The 17931-nt window shown below is 39.2% G+C and overlaps 1 protein-coding gene across 1 annotated transcript in view; it reads left to right on the top strand.

Moving 5' to 3' along the window:
- The window catches only part of TBX21 (T-box 21), a 45324-nt gene extending 36291 nt beyond the window's left edge, over positions 1-9033 (top strand). The window contains exons 2-6 of the mRNA XM_015810398.1: positions 1310-1464; positions 5492-5613; positions 5754-5912; positions 7793-7854; positions 8364-9033. Of these exons, the coding sequence (XP_015665884.1) occupies positions 1310-1464; positions 5492-5613; positions 5754-5912; positions 7793-7854; positions 8364-9033 (1168 nt within the window). The remainder of the gene's footprint in view (positions 1-1309; positions 1465-5491; positions 5614-5753; positions 5913-7792; positions 7855-8363) is intronic.
- Positions 9034-17931: the final 8898 nt, after the last annotated feature.

Below are 17931 nucleotides of genomic sequence, written 5' to 3'. Positions count from 1 at the left end.
TGACATGCCACAATGTTTCGGAAGGCTCATCAGCATTCAACAATACCTGACAACAACTACAGTATTCTTGAAAATACATCCTGTTCTCAAATAATTTTTGGAGGCTGTGCAAGAATGGGTATATTCCTGCATGGCCTCCAGAGTTTTCAAAAATCACATGAGAATGGCGCATATTTTTGGGTGGTTTGCAGAGCGTGTAGAGGCTGAAGAAGAGCATTTTCCAAAGCTTTTTCAAGAATGAAGGCCTTGTGCAACCCAGAGCAGCCTTTGATAGACCATGGGGCCTGTCACATCTTGGACAGTGACACAGAGTAGCATTTCTGAGGGCCAGTAGTAGTGCTGGGGCTGAAGTTTGAGGCCCAGGGCTCTACTTCAGGCCTACTATCAACATTGCTACTATTGCTGTTCAAGGTGGTTTAAATGTGGAAGGAGATAGACAATTGTGCCTCTTTTGTTTGGGAGGGAGAGTAGGTGGGGGTGGGTGACATGCCAGCAGAGTCAAGTTAGATATTTTCTTAATTTTTGATATGCCAAACTCAAAAGACTTGTCTTTACTGTCCTAACTAATCAATGAAAGATTAATTTTATATTTAAGCACTGAGCCATAAACATTTCTGTTGTTGAATGATGAGACAAGATATTTGTGACAGAATCTAATGTTGATTAGGATGAAAGGAAGTGATTGTCCAAGATCACCCATCTAGTTTCCATGCTCCAGGGAGGACTAAAAGCTGGGTCTTCCCACTCCTGGTCAGATTCCTTAACCACTATGTCATACTGATTTTCTTGTGTTTTTTCAGTATATTGGAGTATATCTGAATGAGTATTAATAAATTAATATGTGTTCTGCAATGAGGTCAGCTTTTTCCAACATAGACACAAAAACAAAAATCAGGACAAATACAGATATTAAGTAATAAGAAACTCTAAAATGCAAAGTTATGCAACATTTTATATATACATGTGTGTATGTGTAATATGTAGTCAATATGTAGACTACATGTGGGCTATATAGTTGGAAAGTAAGAATTTGGTGGCAATGCATATTACATGAGTTATTTTGCACAATTAAGATTTCAAATGGCAATAGGGACAAGCAAGGATAGTGTCACCTTGCAATTACTTTCTAATAATAAGTAGAAAACAGAAGGGTGAATGGTTGTCATAACATTTTCTTAAAAATTGTGCTTTACTTGACATGTCTCAGCATACAAGCAGAGAACAAACTGAGTTTGTGGCAAATATGTAATATGATAGCCTACCTTTCTTTTCTCTCTTCCCCGATCCTTCTTTCTACCTCACCAATTAGGAGGATGTTTCCATTTCTGAGTTTCAACATCTCCGGGCTGGATCCTGTGGCTCATTACAGTATCTATGTGGATGTTGTGTTAGTGGATCAGCACCACTGGCGATACCAAGGCGGGAAATGGGTTCAATGCGGCAAGGCCGAGGGAAATATGCCAGGTATAAATAGAGAAATCCTCTCTTTTTTCATTGTCTCTTCTCTTTTCAAATTCCAATCAGGATTCTAGTACAGCAAACATTTAAACAAATCTTCTTTTAGATTTGTGTGCATGGACTACTGTTTTGTTTTCTTTTTTTTAAAGAGGCAATTACCACCCTAAATTAAATGTGAATGATTTCAAATCTACTTTGGCCCCATATTATAAAATGAATTTTAAAAAATCAGCAATAAGAAATGTGTGCTTCGGGTCTCTACCACTATTGGACTCATCCTCAGGCATCTGTAGCAGCATGAATGAGGAGAAGGTCCATGATAGTTTAAACTTCTAGATAACATATTCAATCCAAGATAATAAAATAATAAAAGAGATGCATTCTGCATGAATCTGAAGGCTTTCTTACTATGGGCATGCAGCATTTCAGATTTGAAGGGAAGAAGTTGCTTTGTAGCACCAGGAGGTACTCATGAATGCCCCAATGGCTACTCTTAATGGAGTCAGATCTTTTCCCAGGAACATGCAGTTATTATGGAGATGATCATGCATGCTCCCAAATACCCTTTTCTTTCAACACCACACAGCCCTATTTCTTACATTTATTATTTCTTGACATACAGTATCAGGATTCATTTCTGGTTCAATTCAGTCATGAATCTTCTATTTGTATGTAGGAATTCATAGATTTAGAATGTTTACCTATTGCTTTTCTATAAAAGCTTCCCAAAACATTTGACTTATAACCATAATGGAGCTTGGAATTTCTGTCATATGCCATAAATTGAGGCACCTAAGCATGACCGACCTGTTTTTATGATATTTTTGTGGCAATCATTAAGTGAAGATTAAGCTAACATGGTGGTTGTTAAATGAAACCCACTGTCTGCAAATTGTCATTGCCAGACTTTGGAAATAAATGTTGGGTTCCATTAAAAAACATTGTAAATCATAGTCACATGACCACAGGATAATGTAAACAGTCATAAGTGTGGGCCAGTTGCTGAGCATCCAAAATGTGATCCTATGGCTATGGTGTGTATGTGTGTGTGGTGGGATGAGGACACTGGAACTTTGAATCCAGGTCATAAGAACCTTTTGAGAGTCTGCTGTAACTTTAAACAGGTGCTAAGCAATGGGTCATAAGTGAGGCCTACTGTACCCTACCATTGAACCTGATGATGATGTCAGAAATGCACAGAGGTATTACACCAGTGGTCCCCAGCCTTTCCTGCTTGGCGGTCCAGCAAGGGGGGGGACAGGGGATGGTTCTGTATGAGTGGCAGATGCGTGCGGGGGCACGCGTGCAAATGGAGCTTCACAAACAAGTGCAAGCACCCATCGCTCGCACAAGAGGAGCTGCGCACACACACATGCTTGCCCACTGCTTGTCCACTGCTTGTACATTGTAGTAATGGGCCTCAGTCCAGGGGTTGGGGACTCCTGTGTTACATAATTCCACAGTTCCCCCAAAAATGGTACTTATTACATTCTAAAGGAATGATATTTAATTGTCCAAAATAGGCAGTCAGGAGTGCTATCCAAGTTGGAAAATAGTATTTTAAATGGAATATAAGGATCCTCAAAGGGATCTAAAGAAATTAAGATCTTAGATGGAAATTGGGATTTTAGAGGAAGCCCTATAACAGGGGTGTCAAACTGCCGGCCCGCGGGCTGGATGCGTCACCAGGAAATCGCGCCCATCCCATTGCCGGCAATGGAGAAAAAACTCTGATACGTCACATGACGTCACGAGTTTGACATGTCTGCCCTATAAGGTAACAGTTATTTCCCATCTTCAACCAATGAGAGATTGATAACATCATTCTGATATGGCTAAACAAGCCTCAAAGGCAGGTGCTAAGTATCAGTTACGATCATTTTGGTTGAACTAAAATATTAGGGATTCTCTTTCTATAAAAAAAGGGCGGCAATGCTGAAAACTTTCAATCTGGAAAAATATTTTAAAGAAAATGTGTAGGGCCATCTAACTCACTCTCAGTGACTCTGCAACTTAAATATTTAAAATGTTTCTTTCATCTCATAATACCTGCCCAATCAGTGGACCCCATTTTCCATCTCCTCAATGACAGACAGAAGCTACAATTTTTCAGGAGATCTCTATGGAAGCATTCCATTTTCCTGCTGCTTAGAACTTATCTGGAATGCTGAGGTGGAAAAAAGAGGCTTTATTTTCTAACTGGAATTCCTATTTGTTTAGGTGATTCTTTTTTAAAACTGTCCTATTAATACTATTCAAAATATCATAAAATTATTAGCAGATAATTTGTGAATAAAATTGTCACACACAATGAATGTTTAAATATATGATTCAAATCAGAAAGTGAAAAAAAAATCCTTTCATTGTTGCCATTCCACCATCCCAGCTGTGTTTTCAAATATTACCCCAGTTTCAAGAACCATTGCTCCATCTGCTGCCAGAGATGAGAAATGGCACTGTAATCATTAAAAACCTGTTAGCAAAATATTAGTGCAAAAAAATTTTTTTGTTTAAGTTTTTTTTATCCCACCTTTATTATCCTTATAAACAATTCAAGGTGGCAAACATACCTAATACTTCTTCCTCTTCCTATTCATGCAGACTATTTCTATTCCTACAGACAATACAAAATTTATGATATGAAATAATAAAGTTGTTTTTGAGCATGTACAAAGTGTGTTTCCATTACTATAAACTACTATCCATGTTCTAAACATTTAGTTTTTAGAGCAAATCAACAAGGCCACATGGTTTAATTGTTCAGTGGATTTGAGATTTAGAGATAAAGAATTTCTGACCCCTAAATGTCTACTATATAAAAATAATTTGTTAAATAATACTTTAAGTAATAATACAAATAGTCCTTGACATACAATCATTCATTTAGTAACTGTTCAAAATTACAACTTCACTGAAAAAAAGTGACTTGTGACCAGTATGAAACAGTACATAACATTTACAACCATTGCAACATCCCCACGATCACATTATCAAAATTTGGATGCTTGGCAACCAGCTTGTATTTACAACAATTACAGCATCCTGGGGTTATGGGATCACCATTTGCAACTTTCTCAGTCACTTCCAACAAGTGAAGTCAATGTGGGAAGCCAGACTCACTTAACCACCTTGTTATTCACTTCATGCAGTGATTCACTTAACAACCATAGCAAAAAACATTATAAAATCAGGCACAAGTCACTTAGCAACCGCTTTGCTTAGCAAGTTCTGGCCCCAATTGTGATCATAAGTCAAGGACTACCTGTACTACAAATAAAAGCTAATAACAACAATAATAATTTCATTAAAATATGAAAAACATTTTAATATTGATATCATTAATGGGAAAGTTGCATCTGATGAGCATCAAGAAGAGCACTGATATATAGTTAGAAATTGGCGAACTTTAGTCATAAATCATGATGTTCTTCCGGGTTTGGACTGTTCCTATTGCCCACCAGCCATTTATCAATCCTTGGGATAGTCCCATCAACCTTGGGGATCAATATTGACCACTTTGGGACACCCTGGACATAGATGTGCACATTTAGGAACCAATACAGTAGGTATTAGAGCTTTAATATATCTTGATTTCAAAACATAATGCTTTACTTTAAAAATTATAATCTATGTTGCAAGCTGAGATGAGTTTAAGGAAATCTGCTGTTTATTAGAATCCCCTTGGCCCAAGAACCTGTCTAAAAATGTAAACAAAATGGCATATTTATGAGATTTCACACTACGGGTTATCCTGTTTATAGGCAGGGTCATAGTCCTAGATAAGATCCCGTAATCTATATGTGCCTCTTCTTCTCACCCTACCCCTGTCAAAGCAAGCATCCACTTTACATATTTGTCATACTTCCTGCTAAGAAATTGGGAACTGTCATTTCAGGAACACACCGAGCAAAACATAGCAAGAATAGTTGGTCTGAATTGGCTTCAAGTGAGTTTATTTACTTAATAGTTTAGTATGTGCTTTCTCCATGCTTAAACTGCAAGATATTTACTGGAAATGCCATCCTTTTGGCAGGGAATCGGACATACATGCATCCAGATTCTCCCAACACTGGAGCACATTGGATGCGACAGGAAATATCCTTTGGGAAACTGAAACTCACCAACAATAAAGGAGCATCAAACAATATCACCCAGGTAACGAGTTCTTGAATCTGGCTTTTATCCATCACGTCAGCATTGCTGTTAAAAAATCCAGGATTGTTATTGGGGTGGAATATGTTCAGCTGCAACTCACAGATCATGTATGAATGAATCGTGTCCCGTGTATTTGGCAGATGATTGTACTGCAGTCCTTACACAAGTATCAGCCTCGCCTGCATGTTACTGAGGCCAAGCAGGGCGAAGTGGATGAGGTGCATCCCTCAATCTGCACCCAGACCTTTACTTTTCCAGAGACTCAGTTCATCGCGGTTACTGCATACCAAAATGCTGATGTAAGTTTACATGAGAAGGAGAATCGCACCCTTTCACTCTTTGTATGGCAGAAGGGTAAGAAGGGGGTGGCAAAGTTGGAAAATATTTATTTGCCTGTTTGTAGTATTTCTATCCCACCATTCCTATAAAACTTCATACACTCCTGGCTTCCCACTCCCATTTTATCCTCATGGTATTCCTGTGAGGGACTTTAGGGCTATACGTGGTAATGGGCTCAAATTATCTATAGCTAGCCCTCATTTAGCAACAGAATTGGGACCAGCAAACTGGTTGTTAAGCAAAGTGGTTGCTAAGTGAAATTGTGATTGGGCTTATAACCTTACTAAAGCTTTCCTTTGCTTTACAGACCTTTAAAGGCCGTAAAAGGGAGGATATGTTGCAAGCTTACTTTTTTTCATCACTATCATAACTGCAAACAATTGCTAAATGAGTCAGTCACTAAATGAGGATTATTGTATTGAGTGCCATGACTTAGCTAAGATTTGAATCTGGATCTCCCTAGTCTTAGTCTTAGTCTAACCTAACCACCACATCACTGACTGGCTGGAGGAACTTAATAATTAAAGTAGTTCAGTTAGGGAAAGTTATTCTTTAACAATCACCCTGTTAATAAATATCCTCTTGGCAAGAACACATCAGCTAATTTAGAAAAGAAAAAGACAACAGTGTTTGCAGGCAAAGAATGACTTGAAGTTCTGTGAAGTAACACAAGGATCAAAAACCCATTATGTCATAGCATACAATAGTTATTTATTCTTAACACCATTGTCCCCATCATTATGTAGTAGATTTTGGTATAATACATACAACTTGGTAAAAAGGAGTCTCTGCGGATTTTAGACCACTAGATGTTGCCACTTATAGGGGGCAGTGCTCACCTCTGTTTTTAGGCCATTGAGCAAGCACTGTCCAAAGACATTTCCATAATCAGATGGCCAGCATGAAGTCACAGAATGCAGTTATCCATCCCACCTAAATGGTACCTATTTATCTACTCACATTTGCATGCTAGGTTGGCAGGAGCTGGGGCAGTGACGGGAACTCAACCCGTCACATGGCTCTCACGTCTTGAACCTGAGCTGTCAGCTTTCCAAGCACAGTTCCTTAATCACTGAGCCACTGCACCACCCCACATACAACATGAAATCCAAAATAATAGTAACTGTAGTATAGTAGTACTAGTTGTAGTAGTAGTAAACCCAGGATTTGATAAATGAATACAAATGCCAAATCCAGTCTAAACATGTGATGAACAACAACAATAACAACAACAATAATCAACAACTAGAAAAAATAATGAGATATTATGATATGCAAATTGAAGTTGAGCGATTGTGGAGGAAGAAATCAATGGTTGTACCAATAGTAATAGGAGCCCTTGGAGCAATACCCAAAGGGCTGCCTAGACATATGGAAATTTTGAACTTATCCGACCTGAATATTTGACTTTGCAAAAAACCACCTTGCTCAGAACTGCCTATATGCTCAGACATTACCTTAACAGCTCCTAGGTCCTTGGTTAGGACTTGAATTGTTAAGTTTTTACCAGCCCCAAACTGTGAATCAAATTGAAGATTAACGCTATTATTATTATTGTTGTTGTTGTTGTTGTTGTATTGGATAAGATCAGATGAGATAGCTAAACTCATTCCTTTTTGGTATTATGGTATAAATACTATATATGCTATAAATACTATACTATACTATACTATACTATACTATACTATACTATACTATACTATACTAATACTAATACTAATACTAATACTAATACTAATACTTATACTATACTATACTATACTACACTTCACTTCACTACACTATACTATAAATAAAATTTATAGCTACTATTTTCTCAGTTTCCTTGATTTTTTTCTAGATCACTCAGCTGAAAATAGATCATAACCCTTTTGCTAAAGGCTTCCGCGACAATTTTGATACGTAAGTCTATTGCATTTTCTTCCAATTTCTTAATGTATTCATTAGCATTTCATGACCCCTTTTATTCTATTTTAACGTAACACCCTCTGCCTCCTCTAGGTGTGTTATCAATTTAATCATTGCATAGAAATGGTTAAAGAATTATGCCAAACTGTAGTTTGATATGGTTTCTTAATTGCCCAGTAATTAGTATATTACATGGGTTGCAGTGGGGAGTTAACAAGCAAAAATTGCAGTGGATAATATGGTATTCTCCAGAGATCCAAAGATATAGCATCCATAATCCTTGTTTATTAATTATGCTATCTGGAATATGTGTGAGCTGTATGTGGAGGATAGCCAACTGTCTATCCTAGAGCAGGACAATCAGGTACTTTGAAATAGGCTTGCAATCCAATCTAGTGCCCAAGAATGAGCTCCTTTGATTGTCTTTCCTAACTATCTGGTGCAGATTCCTTGTCTCACACCCACTTGTTGTTTTTCTCTCTCCACTCTCCACCCTTTGCCAGGATGTATACCACAACCGAGGGAGATCGCACAACCCCATCTCCACCCAGTGTGGCCAGCTGCCAACAGCTCCTGTCAGGCAGCCGGTTCCAGCCTTTCTTGCATGACCAGTTTCCACTGCCCCAGAGCCGCTTCTTCAATCGAGAATGTGTCCCACTCCCTCTGCCACCCAAGGATCCTCCCCACTGGTATTTTGCTTCACAACAGCCTCCCCCTGCTCCCCTGGAATATGGTGCCTATGAGGGAGACTTCCGAGGGAACAAATTTTTGCCCTATGGGGTAAAGCCATTTGCTCTCCAGCCGGCCTCCCACTCCTCCTTGCCCTATTATCAGGACCACCCATTTGGTCCGCCTCCTGCATGGAGTTCGCCACCTCAGTACCACCATCCCAAGCCCAATCCAGGGCCCCTGAGCTGGTTCCGGCCCATGCGGGATTTGCAGGCCTTGCCTGCTGGAGAGGAGAAAGGGAAGGACAATGAGGGCTGGGCTGAACCAGGCTCAGTGAAGTCTGCAGATTCGTCAGACTCTGGCTTATACGAAGCTGAGTGTAAGCGTCGCAGAGTGTCTCCATATGTCTCAAGTGCCGAAAGCTCCCCACCTCTCCGCAATGGGGAGCTCTATGACAAAGAAAGTGGTGGGGACAGTGGTTATTATGGGTTCTATGGCAACTAAGGGAAGTCAGAGAGGTGGAATAGCAAAGGATGGGGAGGGGGGTTTCTGCAGAGGTAACTTTGTATCAGAGATTCCCTGTAAGATGCATCTCTTTGTGGGGAATAGTCCACTCCTCCATGGGCACTGCCAAAAGTATCGCTAAGTCATAGATTGAGGTTCTTTGTAATCACACTTCTTTATTCTACAGTTTCCAGGTGGTAGTCTTCTGATGTTAAACATGCATTCATTGCGACATTTGTGGATCTAAGTGATGCAAGCTTTCATGGTGAGCCCAGATCTTGGCTCTTGGATTCCCTTATATTCATGTATAAGAGCTTTTGCTTGTGTGTGGCAAATGACAAGGACAGACACACTCCAGTAGAAATGCATCAACGCAACACATCTGCAGGTTCTCTTCACATACTGTAGCTATTTTCAATTTTGCTTCCAAGCTCTGCCATTTCTGCATATTGTTGAGCAATGAGAAACAATTTTATCTTCTTAAATGCATTGAAATGTTTAGCAAATATTAAGATGTGAAATTTGACATGGAGAGATCTGATAAACTCACACATGTGCACAAATACTTCTTAATTCTAAAGTGCATGCCATAGTATCAGCTTGCTGGTTTCAGTTGTTCTGATCTATTAGAGATTGGCGCAGCAAAGTAGGCTTCAATGTAAGTATCACCTGCTGAATTGGAAACCGTGAATACAACTCAGCTATGCATCTGTCTGAGGATGCAATCTCTCTGCAGCACTTTGCTTTAAAGGGGATATGCATTTTGTGCCTTTGAATGAGTACAAACGGACCTCTTCTGTTCTTGCACAGCTAGTAACATATCAATGTCTTTATCGTAACTAAATTTAGGACAATGTAATTACACTCCAGTCTCTACCTATCTATCCTTTTTAAAATCCCCACAATCCATTAACATGTCATTGGGATTATTGTGGATAGTAAGACTGAATTAAAATTATGGCAAGCAATTTGGAACTTGGAAAAATGTTTTTGGTACAAAACAAAAATGTACTATTCCTACATTTTATTTCAATTCTGCATGCTTGGTTTCAAAATCAAGGTTCTGTTGGTCCAACCCACCCAGGGATTGATAACCTCAAGTGTCTTTTAAACAGAGCTCAGCATATACATCTGATCACATACAGATGTGCTGTGTTCTCATTGCTTTGGGTTCACTTGGATGAGTGCTTGAATTAAAGAAGTCAGCCACTTATGCAGTATAAGAAAAGAGGAAATGTATCCCCCCCCCAAAAAACCTAGGATGGTATAGATCAGGGGTAGTCAACCTTGGCTCTTTTATGACTCGTGGACTTCAGTTTCCAGAATTCCTGAGCCAGCTTAGCTGGCTCAGGAATTCTGGGAGTTGAAGTCCACGAGTCATAAAAGAGCCAAGGTTGACTACCCCTGGTATAGATACACAAACTCATATAGACATATATACATGCAAATTTGGGAATCGATACAAATAAATGCAATATATCTTAAAACAGTGGGAAAAGCTTCCACCAGTACAGCTGTTGGTCAATCTGCTATATACAAAGATTGTTGTTGTTGTTTGCCAATTTATATGCCCTTGCTATCCCTTTGATATTTTTTAAAAAAATTCTTTTAACTAGATTTTAGCTGTACCTCCTTTCAAACAGAAAAAGCTTTCAAAAGATCTGATTCCCTCTGAGAAGTCTTAAGATAAATAATTTCATCTCTAAAGTTAAGTTCAATAATGACCTAGCCAAGATAAGATTGCAGTTACAGTCTACATATGCAAAAACCATAGGTTACAGTAATAATTTCATTGTTATCATAGAACACTATGTCTCTAATTATGAACTGGAAATAACAAAACTTGTTCTGTGGCAAAACAAATCAACCAATCCTAAATCATCAAGATTAGCTGAACCTGAGAGATGGGTCTTTGTGCACAAGTTTATTCCACTTAGTAATCCGATTTAGTAATCCGGTGTATCGCCTCATGTAAAGAAATGTAAAGGAATCAGAAATTTAGCAGTTCTGGGGATTCATAACTCAGCTTTAGGACAAAACATACACAGGTATGCAAATATGTATTCTCTGCTATGCATACTTGGGCCATATGGACAATGCTGAAGTTCTTTGGGACTCTGGGATGGTTTAAAACTTAGTCACACAAGAAGATTCTATACTATGACTCCATTCTAAATTTCCTAGCACAGGAATCCCCAACGCCTGGATGGTGGCCCATTCTGAACCAGGCTGCTCAAGAGGCAGGCAAGTGTGCAGGTTATGCAGCTCCACTCACACAAGCAGCAGGCTCTTGCACTCCCTTTTGAAGCTCCATTTGCGCAAGCAGTGGGTGTTATGTATCTGCCACTCACACAAATGGACCTGTGCGTGCACGGGCGTCTGCCACTCACATGGAAACATCCCACCTGCGCCGGGCCACCGAGCCAGAAAGGTTGGAGACTGCTGTCCTAGGAAGCAAAGTATTGCTGATAAAATGTTATGCACCATGAATCCCTTTCTAATACCTGAATTCTAAAAGATTGAACAGGTTGTTTGTAGGTCTTCTTCATTGCAAATGTTTGCTGCCATTTTTGCTTGCTATCTTATGTCCCAGTCCAGATTTCAACCACAGAGAAGAGCAAAGGCCAGATGTAATCAGCATTCAGGAATAGATTTCCCAAGGAGTCTCCCTACTCCTCTCTTCTGAAAATTGGTGGTGCAGGCAAAGGGAGAAAAAAAAATTACCTCTTGTTGTATGCAAAATCAGAAGAATTACCATATCAAACTTTTTTGGTTGGATTCTGTAGCATTTGCCATAATTTTCAGGCAAATGCAACAAGCATATCCTCCAATTTAGAATATTTTCCAAAGCCAAAGGCAAAGAAGTTGTCAACCCTCAGGCTATTATCCTACGCATGGTGTCCCCCCCTCCACTGAATCCTTTTAAATACTGAAAAATGTCCCAGTGGGTTGGCCCACCTGATCATTTATAAAACCCTATCTAAATAATTAGCTTTATGGACAATGGGCAGAGGCAGAGATAGGTTGTATTTTTATATTTCAACCTGTTCCCTTAGAAAGATTTTCCCTCCCCAACAAATCTTGTTAGTAATTTATAAGCCCTGATCCTGGAAACACTTGATGGTCATTTGGTAATTAATTATGCTAGACAATCAAAAGGGACACTCCCCTCTTAAAGTCTCTTGTTGGCCCAGTAACTTCTGCTGAATCACCTTGGGATGGTGATGATGGTCAGATCCAGCTGTTTACACTCTTAAAAGATAACAAAAAAGATGTAGATGTAAAAGAGAAAATGATCTTTGTGGTGTTTTGAAGTTCTCTTTTCTAATTTTATTTTTCAGGACAACAAAATCTTTATGGTTGCAAATATTTATTGAAAGTAGTGTACAGGCTCTGTGAGATTTGTTTTTGGGCTTAAGAATTTCTTTAAATAAACTGTCACACATTGGAATGTGTATCATGTGAACATGTATGTTTTTCATTCCTTGGGGACACCATCATTATAGTAATTCTATACATATACAGTATTGGCCATATCCTCACTGAGACAGAAGTGATCACAGCAACCCACGTTGCAGGGAAGTGGGGATCAGCAACTACTAATGGAAGAATTTGAGCCACATAGCTTATGCTACCTTCCCCAATGAATATTGCTCCTCTGAGATGTCTTGGACCACTATTGGTTGGGAAGAAAATTCACTGACCTACCTGATCTGCTCCTGAACATGCGTTCATGTGTCTGCACATGCATGAACCATACTGTCCTTCAGACAGCAAAATATTTGAGAGCAGTTGTGCTTCAGGGATGGCATTTAAATTATCACATACATGGTATTCTGCTGGGATGCTATGAGCTTTTTCCAGAGATATGATTTCAAAAATGAGCCTCTAGCTCTTTCATAAGCCATAAGGAGCTTTTAAGAGGTAACGTTTCCTTCAAGCCGATTTCAATTCTTGGTGATCTCACAGATTCATCCAGTGTCTTCGTAATAGAACTGAAGTGTCTTGGTATGATTTCACATTTCTTCTATTTGGATCAGGAAATAATTGTTGTACCATAAGGCACCACAAATTCCTTTACACTATACGTAGCTCTCGTTCTCAGCAGTCTGAGGATGGGGGTGAGGGTAAAACTTTGGCCTGAACATGTGAGACTATAAATATGGCTTACATGACCAAGAATACCCATCCCCCCAATTTTTATTCATACTTTACACAATATGCTTGTTTACAGTGAATGGAGGAGAGGTCATACTGCATAATGAACCCATAAACAAATCATACAGTAGACTAAAATGTGGATGCTTAGTCTGTGCTGCATATCATATAAATGGCTCTCAATAAATTTGGGCCATTGGGAGAAATCCTAGATCAGAACTCTCCCTCAATAGGCCATGATTCAAACATGGCAACCTGTCACTACCCTGTGCTCTCTGTAGGCCAAAATCATAACTGATTATTAAAATAGTCCATGAAATCAGCGAAGGTGCTGGTCTTGGAGTTAAAATGCTAGGATTAAATTTAATAATACTGGACAGGATGAGATAAGAGGGCAGACTCTCCATCAAAGTATTTTTTCTTTTAGGTCCAAACATGGGTTCTGGTGTTAAATTTGGGTTTTGCAGTGGGGGTTTGCACATTACTACATTAGACTAAAATCAGTTGAGTGGCTTAATAGGTTTGAAGAATCCAGCCATAGTCTTACCACATTATGTGAACTAGGACACCATATTAAGCCATACTATAGTTTAATGAGCAGAAGAAAGCACTTTCCAGCACACCCAACCATTTGATTTTTCTAATCTTGAGAAATGTTAGTAAATGAAAATAGTCTCACAGCAACCAAGAGACTGGGCCACTGATAAGCAAATGCTGGGGTTCACTATAATCACATTAGGCATTCATCAATTTCCTCATGCAAACTATTTCCCCAGGCCCAGTACATTTCTTACTTCCTGCAACATGAAGATAAAAATATTAGATTATTTTCTTAGATTACAATACTGAAGCAAAATACAATTATTTCCTAATCTGTCAAAATATATCTAAAGCATACCAGTTCTAATGCTCTGTGTAGGACTATTTCAGCAAAATCTATATCAGAGGATTTGCCTCCAAAATAGGATTCATAATTAGAAGGTAGAAACTAAATAATTTCAAGAGCTGCATCAAATTCACACCTAGATATGGCAGCTCTGCTCAGAAAAAAATGGTATTGAGCCTATAAGGAATACTAAAATAACATGTTAAGCACATTGATCATTTCTAATACCCTTCTAATAGTTGCTGAATTCTTCTAACATTGTCCATCTTTTGTAATTAAGCAGAGTGATCAGAGATGAATAATGGAAATTGGAATACAACAATTTCTGGAGAGAACAGTTTCACTGCCCCTGTTATAAATACTAGGACTGTGTAAAACATTTAAAAGAGGTAATCATGTCTTTTAAAAGGCTGCCGTAGCTGCAGCAGAAACTACTACTAACTGTCTCCATATACTGTACATGTGCAGATTCAGTCAATTCACTGATTGTCCTAGTGCAAACCCACAAAACCAGGAAGTTTCAAAGCAGCCATGAAAATCTTGTAAAAATCACAGCCACTTTAACAATCCTAAAAAAATATATTATTTTTCCAGTGTGTTCTGAATCACCTTCTGCCTTCAGAAATTGTGGACGCTCCATCACTGGAGATTTTTTTAAGAAGAGACCTTCTTCAAATGATTTATATATAGAGTAGTCATTAAGTACTCTACTTAATGATTGATTGATTGATTGATTGATTGATCACTTAACGACCATTTGAAATTATGATGGACCTCCTAAGACCCATTTTCTAAGTTATGATGACTGCATATAACCCACCCACACCCACCCCTCCACAGACACGCAATTGCATTTTGGGCACTTGGCAACCAGCTCACCTTTATGGCTATTTGCAGGATCCCGCAGTCATGTGACCACGATATGCAATGTTTTTTGCCCACTTCTGTTTTCTGGCACAAAGTGCCAATGGAAAAAATGAATTCACTTAATGACCATGGTGCTTGTTTAACAATCATTATAAAAATGGCTGTAACTTTGAATCCAGTCATGTGTTGCCTCAATTTATGACAATTTAATTCCGGGCTCAATTATGGTTTTAAGTCAAGTTCTACCTGTAAACTGAAAGATTGCTAAGCACATATTGTTTTAAATTAATACTCATGAGGGACACATATCCGAAAGACTAGAAAATAAGCATCCATATGTCAGATTTTAAAAATGACTCCCCCACACTAGAACTTTCCAAACTCTTTTTAATTAGACATGCCATTGATTGTTCAAGCTACAGTACAAGGACATAGGCCAATTAATATGAACATAAAAGATGGAGTAGAAACTCAGGACCGGACCTGCCGGAAGAGGCAAATGAAAGCAGGTTGACCTGCACTTGGGAAAGACAAAACATTAAAGACACTCAAGCACACAGAGGGACAGACTCACACAGAGGACATTTACTCGACCGTGTATGATTGAATTTTTTAAGTGCAGGTCACAGGGAAAACAACATTCTTCCCTGCATGCAGCAGTCATCACATCATTGTATCAAATAGCAAAATAAAAGGATCCAAATTGAACCTTACAAGCTAAAAGAGCTTCTTGCCCCCCAACGTAATATGGGAATCACATGGAAATAAATTCTTCCAGGTCTTTTCCTACAAGCTTAGTATAAGACTCAACACAATTTTACCCAAACACACCAATCCACAATATCTCACAGCAAATTTGGAAGTCAAAGTACTTTCCAGGAATTCAGTGAGTGATGCCATCCCTTTCAGAAACACATAAATGTTATGCTGGGTTAATAAACAAGCCAAGAGAGATGGTAGCGTGTCCAAAGTTGTACCAGGAGACACTGATCAGCACAATGTTTGATATTCTACAATCCAAAGTGCTAGCAACAAAGCCTTCCTTCATAATGATCTGTGATGAAAGAGTCAGTTTAACACTGAAAAAAGCAACATAAAGCTATGTAAACTTTTGGCTGTTCTGCCCTGCCCTGCAATTTTCCACTAATGCTGTAGAGAGCAGTACAACATTGGAGGTACAATTGTTTAATGCTGAGAAAGCTCTGATAAATGTATACAAAGTGTAAGGTCACAGGAGATGGTCTGGAGACCACAACCTAGCACAGGTCAAATATATTAGCATCATATATGTGTGTGATATAATTTCCAGTCACCTCCTTTCCCCATGTATGGAGTGCTTTGGGATAGGGCAGTGGTGGCGAACCTATGGCACGGGTGCCAGAGGCGGCACTCAGAGCCCTCTCTGTGGGCACACACGCTGTCGCCCCTGTCCTAGGCCTTCAGCTGGGTTTAATAAAACCTTTTCGCTTTAGGTTTCTGCCGCCGTGTGCAAAAAAAAAAAAAAAAAAAGGTTCAGTCAATTTCAACTTCTCGCGGGAAAAAAAAGATCTTGCAAAGTTGGAATTGATTGATTGAACTTTTTAGTCCCACCCAGTCTGCTGTTACCACTGCAGCCACACCCACCCAATGGGCCACACCCACCCAATAGGCCACACCCACCCGGCACCCGATAATGCGTAAGTGGGTTTTGGGTTGCAGTTTGGGCACTCGGTCTCTAAAAGGTTCGCCATCACTGGGATAGGGAATGGAGAATAAAACAAAAAATGCATAAACTAGAGAAATAGTTGTGAGAGCCTGAGTAAACTGAGTTAAATCCTAATCTCAATAGTGGCCCATCCAGTGCTCAATGAACTGTAAAACTGCCAAGTACCCAGCAGTCTCATATGTATGGCTGCTGGGCTATTATTGTATGATGACTTGAAAACTAGATGGGTGCAGGCAGAGATCTTTTTCTTCCTCCTTTGATCTGCCTATTAGAAACCATCCTATACCCTTGCTATGTTTGCTTTATTTTGCTTCCCACAAAACACAAGTTTCCTCTCTAACTACTGTCTATCAGCCTATACTTGCTTTCACTTTTCATAATGCCCTGTCTGTCATACACGGTTTTCCACCCTTTTTCACTCAGTACAATCACACCTCTGATAGATCCTGCCCTGAGCTACAAAGAGCTATTAGAGGAATCCACACTCCTTCACTTGAGATTATTAAAATGTCTTCTCCACAGGCCTCTATTTTAATTATTGCTTCAAACACTAAGGAAATATAGCAAAGCAGAAGGGAAACATATTTGTGCAAAGGAGGAAGCAAGAAAGATAAACCACAAAAACAGTGGGATAAGGAAGGGGTTCAGGGAAAACCCAACAGGTGCTTTCTTAAGACATTCTGCCTGAAAAGATCCTGGTTTTGCCCAAACAGATGTACCACATAGATAGCAAAAATCTGGCATTTTATGGTTGAGGAAACATCACTCTGGCTGATGTCAAATTTCCACCAATGCTTTAAGAAGAGCTCTCTTCAGATGGTTGTTGCAAATCCAATCTGCTTCCAGAGGCAGAACTTCTAACCCAATTGGGCCATACTTCATCAAAGCTACACTGCTTGAGCAGCATCCAACTCCTTTCAAAGGAATGTGGTGTACATTTTTTTTTAAAAAAGCAGGTGCAAAAACAGTCACCCCAGGAGATCATTGCTAGTAGCCAGAAGACCCAAATCTTTCAAAGGTAAGCTTTGAAAGCAAAACCTCTTATTTATACATGTTTTGGGGCAATCTGGTTGACTAGTCTTATCACTTCTGCTCTGCTCATCAAGATCCAAGTGAAATTAAAGTGCTTCCTATTGCCAATTTCATTTGTGACAATGCAAGGATCAACCAATGTCTGCCTAACCAGCAGGCAGAAGTGCAAGCATGGCAGATGGACGTGGATAGTCTTTCTTAAGAGTGCTGCTTTGGAAGTAAATAGCACAACACCTAAGAGACAATGTCC

This window comes from Protobothrops mucrosquamatus, unplaced genomic scaffold, assembly GCF_001527695.2.
Source record: "Protobothrops mucrosquamatus isolate PMUCROS unplaced genomic scaffold, P.Mucros_1.0 scaffold10, whole genome shotgun sequence".
Taxonomy (NCBI): domain Eukaryota; kingdom Metazoa; phylum Chordata; class Lepidosauria; order Squamata; family Viperidae; genus Protobothrops; species Protobothrops mucrosquamatus.
This window is presented reverse-complemented; position numbering and strand designations above follow the sequence as displayed.